The sequence below is a fragment of the Eubalaena glacialis genome, chromosome 13 (genome assembly GCF_028564815.1).
Source record: "Eubalaena glacialis isolate mEubGla1 chromosome 13, mEubGla1.1.hap2.+ XY, whole genome shotgun sequence".
In the NCBI taxonomy this organism is placed as follows: Eukaryota; Metazoa; Chordata; class Mammalia; order Artiodactyla; family Balaenidae; genus Eubalaena; species Eubalaena glacialis.
Window position 1 is genome coordinate 54,370,921 of NC_083728.1, and position 12,041 is coordinate 54,382,961.

At 44.2% G+C, this 12,041-nt stretch overlaps 1 protein-coding gene across 6 annotated transcripts in view; it reads left to right on the top strand.

Moving 5' to 3' along the window:
* Window positions 1–12,041, top strand: part of DZANK1 (double zinc ribbon and ankyrin repeat domains 1) — a 70,034-nt gene that overhangs the window by 20,503 nt on the left and 37,490 nt on the right. For all 6 annotated transcript variants that reach the window (XM_061208546.1, XM_061208548.1, XM_061208549.1 and 3 more), the window contains 2 exons: window positions 1,025–1,142; window positions 6,685–6,798. In XM_061208546.1, coding sequence (XP_061064529.1) covers window positions 1,025–1,142; window positions 6,685–6,798 — 232 coding nt within the window. The remainder of the gene's footprint in view (window positions 1–1,024; window positions 1,143–6,684; window positions 6,799–12,041) is intronic.

Below are 12,041 nucleotides of genomic sequence, written 5' to 3' on the forward strand. Positions count from 1 at the left end.
CTTTTGGGATCACATCCAAGAAATCATGGCCAAATCCAGTGTCACGAAGCTTTTTTCTTCTGTGTCCTTCTGGGAGATTTATAAATTTACCTCTTACATTTAGGTCTTTGGTCCATTTTGTATTAGTTTTTGTATATGGCATAAGGTATCAATCAGTCCAACCTTGTTCTTTTTCACGTCACTATCCGGTTTGCCCAGCACCATTGTTGAAAAGACTATCCTTTCCCCAAGTGGACTCAACTACAAAGGCTAGTGATTGTTGAGAGGCCGTGGTAGAGACTGGTGCAGCCAACCAAGCCATGCAGTGCACAGTATGCAAATGTCATAGATGCTGAGCAGTTCAGATAGGTCACAGGATCGGGGCCCCAACCTGCCTGGAAATGCCTGGCAGCAGCAGTGTTATTCACAGGGGAGCCCAGTTCCTGGAGTCCTTTCACTTTGGCTGATATCCAGAACCAGGTAGGTGGGTGAGGGCTGAAGGATGGGACCCAGCTGCCTAGGAAATGGGGCCAGACGTTGCTGGGGCAGAGCCTCGGACTCCACCCAGGTGAGTGAAGACAAAGGCAGGGCCTGACTGACAGTGACTCCAGAGTGCCAGGTAAGAGGACCTCTCGCTGAGGCTGGGCTCAGTGCTCAGGTGGGGAGTCAGCAAAGTGCAGCGTGGACATGCCTGGAATTCCCACGGCTCACCCTCACACACGCCAGATCCAAGGTGATGGGACGACTGGGGCCCCACTTGGGAACTGGGGTCAAGGCAGCTGATAAACTGCTGCCGCGGCCGGGAAGTGAGATGGGCCTGGCCTGCAGGTGAAGGGCACCATCGGTCCCAGCTGTACGGCCACTTTGTAATAAAATGACTAGAGAAGCATCTCCCATCTTGAACTTGTTCCATAGGCTTTGAGTGTGTTCTGCTTTCTGTTTTATTTTATTCAAAAAAACGTTTGAATGCTTGTCAAGATTGACACCTGACTTCTCAATGTGCCCTCCTCAGAACATGGCCAGTCAGGACTCTCTTCTGTTGCAGGTGTGCCCACTGCCTTGTGCCCCGCCCATCTGACCCCTTTGCCCGCTACTGTCTAGAATGTGGCTCTTCTGTCCCGCCCATATTTGGCTGTCGTCTCCCACCCCCAGAAGGATCTCAGGTGAGCAGCAGAATCCTTAAAATCTTCTTCCATTGGTTTATCTGATCTTTGTTTGCAGCAGGAGCAGAGCACCTGGCACACGTGAACCACAAACATAAATACTTGTTGAAAAAATTACTGGCAAGTGAATCTTGTACTATCCAGACTCCTACTTAGGAATGAAAAACTTGTTTGCAATGCCATTTCTTTTGTGTGGCCTTGAAGAAGCATAGGCTCAGAAAAAGACTGAAATCTTTTTATTTCGATGATTCACATATGGATAAATACATGTTTCCTACTTATATGATATTTCTATTCATAACCTGGGGACAATAAGGAAATATATTCTAGAAATAAATGACCAGGAGTACTAATTACAAGTCTGTATATCCATAGGATACTTCATTCTGTCCAAAGAAGCTGTTTATATAAGCTATAGATTGATCAGTATATCTAAATTTAAAAGTTTTAGCTAAGTGTAGATAATAATTGATATTATCCTACCATTAAGTTTGTAGTTAGTTAGAAAACATACTTGGCTTACTAAAAATCAAAACCTTCACCAAAATGTGTTCATCTTTTATGCACGTGATACTTTGGGGTTTTTTTGGACTAAGGTTTACAAAATGATATAAAAGGATCTGTGAAGTTGACTGAAAATAACCATTTAAAAAAGATAGTCCCTGAGAAAAAGTCACTATTCAATAAATTCAAAGTCCAGAGTTTTAGGATTGAGTTATGCATTTAAGCAAGTGGCCAGATACTAAATGGATATGCTGTAGAAGTCAGTTTACTTCCATGATATATTTTGAACTCCTTGTAAAAGATGGTACAGCAAATAAAACATGAACAGGTCTCATTGGTTTGAATTTTCCCTGCTTATATTCGTTGGTGCGATGTCAAAGTTATCTTTTACTGGCCTGCAAACAGATTTTCAAGACTTTCTTTGTTGTTACAGGGAGAAAAGGTTATCAGGGATTATAAATATTCAAAATGATGACATTTGAAACATCTATACTGCCTGTAAATGATATTTATTAACGTGCTCTAATGTATAAACAGCTTTGTAATTTGACCTATTGAGTTCTTACTGTGTCCTGCTCTCAGCTGGGTTTCTGGTACTCAAAGGGACGATCCTACTCCTAGGATCCCAGACCCAAGACACTCAGGGTCTCATTAGAGAGATGCAGAGGGGTGCCTCTTCATCCTGCCTTGTGGATTTCTCCGTTGCCAGCTGGCTTGATGTTAACTTTTGTCAGTAGAGGCTCATTGCTGGGAGGGACACTGCAGGAGAATGGTCTTGACCCCTCTTCCTGTTTCTGCTGTGCTCCCCTCTCCCTGTGCTCTGACGGTGCTCAGCTAACCTGCAGGACACCTGGTTGTGCTGAACCCCGGTGAACTGCATGGCATCTCATGAACAGCTTCTCAGTGGGCTCCACGGGTACCCAGCCAGCTTCCAGAAAGTCTCTCAGGCATCCCAGGGGGCAGTTTCCCAGCACGTTTCATCAGCAGCCTGCACGTGGCTTCCCAGCATGTCCTGCCAGCTCCCCAGGGGGAGAGTCCTCTTGAGTTTCACAGGATCCCGCCTGCTCTGGGGCCAGCTCTGGTCTGTGTCACCCCAGTGAACTTCTCAGCCATCCAGTGGGTGACAGCCACACCCAGTTCAGTAAGTGCCTCTTCCAGATTCGATCCTCTTCAGGTCCTCTGCCTCAGCCGGAGCAGCAGTGGCTCTCCCCATCCTGGGTGGTCCTGTATCCTTTAGAGTTCGCTTTACCCACTAGCAGTTAGTCCTCTGTTATTAGTTAATAACTATTTATATTAAACTTTCCCTGTTTAAATTACTCTGAGGTTTCTGTCTCCTGACTGGACTTTGACTGATACAGAGTTGGTACCAGGAACTAAACCTGCAAAGAAGGGGTTTGGGAAGTGGTTCAGTCCTTCCCTTTGCTCGGGAGCAGTGCTGAGCTCCTTGCCCATGGGAAACAGGATGCTAGTAATTCATAGCATGAAGTGGCATCACAATAAATCAAGCTATCACATGGGTCTGGTAGTGAGGAAGCATCACCTAAAGCAAGCTTCTTGGGTGGCCCGGTGGCCGCTGCACTTGACGGTTGTGGCAGCAATGATGATACCAGGGCTGTGGTGTGGACAGTTCTCCTGAGCACCTGGGAGCATCACAGAAACCGACAAGCTCAGGACCTTTCACTCATAATCCAAGAACCAGAGTGCTCCCATGGCAGCCCCAAAAGAACCTATTTCTTGTAGCTCCAGGGATTTGCTGCTGAAAGCAAACACAAACTTAAGTTGAATATGTTGGTGAGTTACAGCATAAGCTGAATTCACTTTATCACCACATTTCTTTTGTGAAAGTTCGGGTTTGTATTGGGACAGAACAGGATCCTGAAACTGGGAATGGAGATGTTGGCTTGGACCCAGATGAAACGCACATTCTTGATTCCCTAAATTACTCTGCCAGTGGATGAGCTGGCCCTTCTGTCTGAGGATGCTAGCCTTCCTTTCCTTGAAATCTCTGTGATAACCTCGCCTGGGGCAGTGGCCTTGAAAGGGGGTGTGTATTCTCATCAAGACTCACCGTAGCCATCCTGTAGCATGACTACGGTCCAATCCCAGCTGCTCTAGAGGGACAGGTGTACTCTGTGATCCAGGACAAAAAGCTTACACATGAAAAGAAGAGCACAATTTTGCTAACGTATATTGGCAGAATCTTGGGGGACAAGTCTGGGAGTGGATTTTAAATGAGGGCAAAATATAACACTAAGTTGGGCCAAATTCACTGATATGCATGCCTCTTTTATAGATTCTGGATTGATTTAATATGTTAGCTAATGAAGCTGGCGGTGGCTCCAGCTGCTTTTTGGGTTGGCTGACTAAAACTTGGACTCAGTAGTAGCCTATGGTTAGTGAGACTCGATGCTAGGTCTTTCCTGATATCATGTTGGAGTAGGTTTGTCAGGTGCGTCCTGTGTGCCCCCAACTCTCACCTGCATTTCACAAGAAGGCCCAGAAGACACGTCCTTCACTAAGGCATAGAGTGAGGAATACATATTAGTGAAAGGAGCACCTGCATCCTTGAAAAGTTCCATGGCTGCTTTCCTTGGAGGCCAGACATGATCATGGGGCAATGCCACTCTTGAGATGGGCTCCCTGATTTCAGGGAGCTAACGGGATTCCAGAGGTCAAGTGGCAGCACTTAACTGCCAAAGACAAGGTGGGCACATCTACTGTGAAAGGCCGCAGCAACATATCAGTAATCAGAATCTGATCGTGGTCTTCCTAAGAATGAAACAGATGGGCAGCCTACTAGTGTCTTGCTTGGTTTATATAATAGAAAAAAAAAATCACATGTTTTGTAGCCAAATACGTGACTTGAGCCACCACAGTGGAACATCCAAGGGTGTCACCCAGTTTCAAGACTTAAGTCAATTCACAAACCCACAGCTCCCTAACTGAAGGGCTGCTGGGTGTCCTTGAGGATGGACCCTGCATCATTGCAAGTACATGTCATAAGTCATCCTTGAAGCCTTTTCCAGAGGGACCTGTGCCTTGAGGAAAAGGAAATGCCTAAACCTTTGGGGGATTACTAGATACTAGCTCTGAGTTGATGCTGATCCTTAGAGTTCCAAAACGCCGCTGTGGTCCACCAGTAAAAGTTGGAGCTTAGAGTTGCCAGGTGATAGATAGAGCCTTATCTTAAGGCTGACTCATAGTTTTCGCTTCATGTATTCTGGGGACTTGTTGTTATGTTCATGTACACTTATAATTGCTGTGTCTTCCTGATTTATTGACCCTTTCATCATCACAAAATGTCTCTCTTTGTCTCTAGGATTATTTCTTGTTTTTAAAGTCCTTTTTTCCTGATATTTATGCAGTCACTCTAACTCTCTTACCCTTACTATTTCCATTATATACCTTTTTCTATACTTGTATTTTCAACCTATTTGTATCTTTGAATCTAGGGCATGTCTCTAGTCGGGCATACCTCTCGTTTTTTTTATCCCATCTGACAGTCTCTGCCTTTTGAATGTGGTTTTATTGTGTATTCACATTTAATGTCTTTAATGATATGGTTGGATTTACATATGCTGTTTTGCTGTTTGTTTTCTATTTGTCTCACGTCTTTTTTGTTCCTCTGTTCCTCTTTTGCTTCCTTCTTTTGTGTTAAATAAATAATTTTTAGTATGCCATTTTCATTCCTATATTTCTTTTTTTTTTTTTTTTTTACTATTTTAAAAAGTTATTTTCTTTTTAAAAGTTATTTTCTAAGAGAACGCTAGGGATTACAACGTACTCCTTAATTTCTCACAGTCTATTTCAGAATAATTTAACTTAAATCCAGTAATACACAGAAGCTTTGCTCCAATATATCTTCTTTTCCTCCTCTCAGAGACAATTTCTATTGACTGTTTCCCCCGAGTACTGGTCACACTTTCTTGTTTTTTGCACATCTCACAATTTTTTCTTGAATTTTGGACATTTTAGATAGTATAATAAGTCTGGATTCTGATTTTTCTCCTTGTGTTGTTGTTTTGGTTTTTTTGTTTGTTTACTTGTTTACTCTTTCAAGCCTGTCTTCCCTGCAGTTTTCAGCCACTAATATCAGGTTTTTCCCCTTGTTTTATTTTTAAGCCTGGGATCAGCCCTGGGTGTGCATAGCTTAGAGTTCAACTGAAGATTGGCCAGAAGTTGTGCTCAAACACCTTGGTCCTCCAAGGCTTCCAATCTCTGCTGAGGGATCTGTTGTGGGCTGGGTGGAACATTCAAACTTCAGGCTGTTTTCAGGTCTGCCCCAGCTCTTACTTTATGCTGAGCTCCCTTGTATCTTCATGTGCAGCCAAGGATGTGTGGGTGGCTTGGACCCTCTTAGGTCTAACGCTGCACATGCGAACATCCTCCAGTCAACTAAGGGTGTGGGAGGAGTTTATCAAGCCCCCTAGAGATGACCTACCTTCTGGAACTCCCTATCAAGTCCCTGGTTAGTTGCTGGTTCATCAGTTGCCCCAGACAGGACCATGAACTCAGGCTAGTGGATCCACTGTCCTCCCTGTTTGCTTGCCACTGAGATCATCACCTTAACCGCGCTCCAAATCACACGAGCCCTACCTGTCAGCAGCCGCGAAGCTGCTGCTTTTCACAGCCCTCCCTGCTCTGTGGAGCTTCCACGCTGACGGAGCTGGAGGAGGATGGGGACAGCCCAAGCAAGACCCAACAGACGTGTGGTGTCCTTGCCCGAAGTTCACTACTTTTCAGTTTGTTGTCTGTCTTTGGTTGACTTTAAGAATTTTTTAAGTTTTACCCAACTTTATAATTGCTTTTTGGAGAGAAGATTTGTCGATTTCCTCACTCCATCATGCTGTAAGCTATTTTTTCTTTTCTTTATACCTCTCTTTTCTACAGTAAACATGTTTTTACTTTAATAGGAAAGAAATAAGAATAAAAGTGGTAATTATTTAAAAGAAATTTTTACAAAAGCAAATTAAACCTTACGTTTTAAGATCTACTTATACCTTCAGTTTTTGCCAACCTGACCTCTTTCTTTGTGCAGATGGGCTTATGTGCAGAATGTGAAAACCTGGTGCCCATGAATACGCCTATCTGTGTGGTCTGTGAGGCTCCTCTCGCTCCACAGCTGCAGCCACAGGCCAGCCTCCGCTTGAAGGTAATGAAATGTGAATCTGTAAAAGTGTGAATAAAACACATAGAAATTAATGTTCGAACCATTAAACATCTCTCTTCAGCTGATGGAATTGGCTAACAATTGATAAGCTAATACCTGTGAACAAAATCCACTCTCATTTTTGGAAAGGCATCTGCCCAAGAGTTTAACTTGCCAGTAGGATCTACATATCAAGAGAGATACACAGAAATGTGTTCCCTGAACATGGATTTGGAGGACAAATTGCACTGCAGCTAACACAGACCATTGTTTACTTCATATATTTAAACTCGAACATTGTAATTAATATTGACTCTTCATCTTGTCCTTAAAGTCACTTCATGTTTTCATTTGCTTTGTTTGATTATCGGTCTCTATTACGTAAAAAAGAAGGATTACAGCTAGTCACATGGATGAAAAAGTTAAGTATCATGAACATTAAAAAAATCTTGTTAGACAAATGACATCATGTCATGAAAATTTTTTTGGTAGAATTATTGAACATACAACTGTATCTTTTCTCCATTTTTCAATTTATGGTCCCATTCACCTCCTTTTTACTTGACCTCAAGTAAAGGTCACTAGAGGATGAAATAGATTTAATAAAGATAACTTTGGGGATTAAAAAAGCAAGAATTTTTAGCAATAAGGGAAGTACATGGACTTAACGTACAATTAGAACTGTAACACTCCGAAAATGACCTTGTGGAGTCTATGTGGGCAAAGTTTATGAGAGAAAAGGTAAGTCCACTTTTTCTTACATGTCCCAGCTCCCCTTCACTGTGAAAAAAATGTTCAAAAGTATCCCAGGCTAAGTAAACCTTCAGAAGTGAGATTTTGAAGAACTGGCTGGGCCAAAGTCAGGTAGATGAAAATTTACTAATCTTTTTGTTTGATGACTATTTTCAATCTTAAGAAACTTTAGAAGTCAACTGCAGGAAGCCACCATGCAGCCCTGGAGGCCTGTCTCCAAACTTCCTATACATGAGAGTGAGACACCAGCTTCTCTCTTGTTTAAGTCACCATGATTTTGGCTGTTCTGTCAATCACAGCAGCACCTGTTCTCACTAATATTTACATTATCCGGGATATTTGAAGATAATATCATTTCAAACCCTTTGAACTATTCAAAACAGGAGGAATAGGGGTAAGTGTTGGCTGAGAGCCAAGTTCAGTATGTATCATGCCACCTTCAGCATTTGAAACCCAAAGTTCTTCCCATGTTGTAGAAAGACAGGGGGTACAAAGGTATAAGTAAGTCCTCTGTTGAAGATAAACATAGGACTTCTATAGTGATTAGGAGCGTCAAATCCAGGAGTGACCCTTTTTTTTGCCTTCTCTCTCTTTTTTTAACATCTCTATTGGGGTATAACTGCTTTACAATGTTGTGTTAGTTTCTGCTGTATAACAAAGTGAATCAGCTATATGCATACATATATCCCCATATCCCCTCCCTCTTGCATCTCCCTCCCTCCCTCCCTCCCTATCCCATCCCTCTAGGTGGTCACAAAGCACCGAACTGATCTCCCTGTGCTATGCAGCTGCTTCCCACTAGCTATCTGTTTTACATTTGGTAGTGTATATATGTCAGTGCTACTCTCTCACTTCGTCCCAGCTTACCCTTCCCCCTCTCCATGTCCTCAAGTCCATTCTCTACGTCTGCGTCTTTATTCCTGAGAGTGACCCCTTTTTAAAGTACAGTTTTGATGAGAGAGAGACAATCACTTGAAACTGATTTCTACTCTATTAATGGGCTAAAGGCAGAACATATACCTTATAATGAGGAAATCAACTGATAATTCAATGATGAAATTTAGAAGATCAAGCCTGTTTGACTTCTGATGTTGGGTTTTCAAAGGGAATCATGAAATTACTGAGTACCCAAGCTTCACATTAGCTAAAAATGCCTCAAATAGGCACAGCTTCAATAAAGGGCTCTCTGAAATATTAACTTCCTCAAGATCTTAGGAAATAATGATTTAGGGTACATTTATCATTATCTCCAGAAGTGAGAATCTCATGACCATTTCTGTTGGCACGGTGTTTTTTTCCCTGGTGTTTTGTCTGTTTTAACATTGGACTCGTACGATTTACTATTGTTTTTAATAAAGACATGACTTCAACAGCTGTACATCTTATACTATTAGTTATACTGCTTTAGTTGTGCTGCTTTTACCAAAGCATTTGGGTCACTCTTGGCACTCCATCCTCTTCTTTTTTGTGTACTTTACCATGTACACAATACATTCTGCACCCTAAGAATTTACTGGAATAAGTCTGAGCTCCCAGCAGTGCCAGGTGGCCCAGGCAGTGGTGTGAGCCTGAGAAGCAGTCGCTGGACACCTGCTCTAGGGTCACTGAAGAGGGACGATTAGGGGAAGGAGCCTGAGGAAGGAGCGAGGTCCCCAGGCAGCTGGTATCCCTCACCAAGGTGCAGCCATGAACCTTCCTTCAGGTTCACCCAGTTTCTCTGGGTTCCACCTTGCCCCTCCCATGCCAGCCCTCAGGTACTGAGGAGCTTTTTCAAAGGCACCTTTTGATGTGGCCTGACCAGCTGCTGCTTCCCGGACCACCCTCTAGGGCTCTGCTCACTGTACTCCCCGGGCTGTGACCCCTGCACCCACTGCCCCAGTGATCTGGGCCCCCACTTGCCATGGTGGCAGGGGGCACAGAGGAGGATTCGTCAGCTCTTGTTGGGGGCCAGGGCCAGGGATAGCTTTGAAGAGGGGGTGTCATCTGAGCAGAAGTTGTAGGAAGCACCGGCATTTGCCATATGGGAAGGGGTGGGACAAAGAGAAGTGATGCGTGGGTGTGTGTTCAGGTATGAGGTGGAGGAGGGGGGCGTGCCAGAAAGACGCACAGAGACCGGAAGCTGCAGGATGTGCTCCAAAACTTTGCAAGCAGTTTGGTTTCGTGAGCTGCAGAAAAGCTGGCGGGGCCCGTGGGCTGTGGGAAATGGTGCCTTCTCTACCCTTCTTTCCCAATGGACCCTGGAGGGTTAAAAGCAAGGACGGCTTTTAATCAGACTTGATTTTTAGAGAGACCTTTGTCACCATAACATCTGATCTGGTGGGAAATGCCTGATTTTTACGACGGGACATTCAGTATTGCTGCTACCCACAGAAGGACCCTGGTTGGAAATCTTCATCCCAGTGGCTTTCCCAGATGTTACAAGGGCGACAGATTTTTAGATCACATTCTCACCCAGAGAGCCTCCTCTGAGGTCAGTGGGAACACCTGTGTAAGCTGCTCACGGAAGCCCGCGTGCCTTCCCTCCCCAAAGCGCCAGCAAGGCCAGGTGATGCCTCCCTCCCATTTCTAGGTTGGTCTCCATCTCACTCCACAAAGTGCACAAAGCACCATCGGTCCTCTTCCTGCTGTGATGCAGACAGACCCACCCGCTGTGCCAGGCTTCTCTGTGTTGATGTAAAGCCCTTGTCAACGCTGAGGAATTTTGCTGCATCAGATACTTTTTTCTACTGCCAGGATTAGAAGATATAGTAGCAGGAGTTTCTTCTTTTATCCTCTGGCCTGTATTTCAGAATAGGAGAGGATTTTATGTTTTTTAAAATTTTCTAATTTTCAGTAACACATGAAATAGTCCAAAGATACACAATGAAGTGTGTAATTTCCCCACCCCACCTCTATTTCTATCCCCTGAAATAACCAATGACAGCAGCTTAGTGAGTGTCCTTCTATGTATTTTTCTAGATGCACAGAAACATATTTATATATATTCATACATTTAAATTTGATTTTGTTTGTTTGCCTCTTCCTGCCTCCCTGCCTCCCTTTTCTTTCTTTCTTTTTTTTTTTTTTAATAAATTTATTTATTTATTTATGGCTGCATTGGGTCTTCATTGTTGCCCACGGGCTTTCTCTAGTTGTGGAGAGAGGGTGCTACTCTTCGTTGCGGTGCACGGGCTTCCATTGTGGTGGCTTCTCCTTGTTGCAGAGCACAGGCTCTAGGCGCGCGGGCTTCAGTAGTTGTGGCACGTGGGCTCTAGAGTGCAGGCTCAGTAGTTGTGGCTCACGGGCTTAGCTGCTGCGTGGCATGTGGGATCTTCCCAGACCAGGGCTCGAACCTGTGTCCCCCGCATTGGCAGGTGGATTCTTAACCACTGCGCCACCAGGGAAGTCCCTCTTTCGTTCTTTCTTTCTTTCTCTCTTTTACAAAAAACAAAGGCATCCCTTTGGCCGTTTTCTACAGTTGAAAACTAATATCAGCATCTCCCCTTTCACGAGAACACATGAACTCTTTTAGAAAGAGACCTTCAGCTTCCTTCTGGCTCTAACTGGCAACACATGTTTTACCTCCAGGACTCCCATTGTGTCTGGGGTTCCTGGAATCTGTGAGGCTTAGGGCTGGGATCCTCGTGAAGTCATTACTCTGAAAGAGATCTGATGACTCACACAGCGAGGGCACAGGTACCTCCTATGAGACCCCAGCCCCTCACCCAATGATTCAGGGCTAATGCCAGTGTAACCACAGCTCTGTGTCAAGTTGACCTTGGCATCTTACAAAATCCGCTTTGAGATTAAGTTTGCCACTACCTACTGGTTTGTGTCAATTAAAGCTTATCATTTGGGAGATTAGAAGATTGTTCTCATCTTCCAGCTGCTTCGTAAGGAAAAGTTTTACCCCAGTGACTAAGCCGGGTCCACGAAATTGCTTGGAACCGTTCAACTGGTCAGTGTGTTGCCAATGCTGTGGGTGAGGCAGCAAATGAGGGTATTGGCTTTTTATAAAGTGCTTGTTGTAAATGTTTAGGATCCTCATTAAGGCTGTCTGGTGGTGGCCTGAGTCCCACATCGTCCCTACGGACATACATGAATCTATGATGTAGCGATTGTGATACAAGGTTTTTATCTGTGGGTCATGGTCACTGCTCTTCAAGAAGTGAGCCACGTGGTGTCAAAAAGCCACCCCAGAAACCGTGAGGAAAGCCTGTCGACCAAGAAGGCTGTGCTTACTGGACCTAATACAGTGAGATAAACCACCACTTTGACCATCTTAGCAGCATCTCAGAAGAGAGAAGATGGGGAAGGGTATTTATAGGGTTTCAGTACTGCGGTTGGGCGATTTTAAAGAGAATTTGACAGGAATGCAGCCTAAGGTAAACTGTGAGCTTTGGGAGATGAGGATGTGCCAGTGTAGGTTCATTGGTTGTGACAAATGCACCATCTGGTACGGGATGTTCATAGTGGGGGGTTGTGTGTGTGGACAGGGGTGTATATGGGAACTC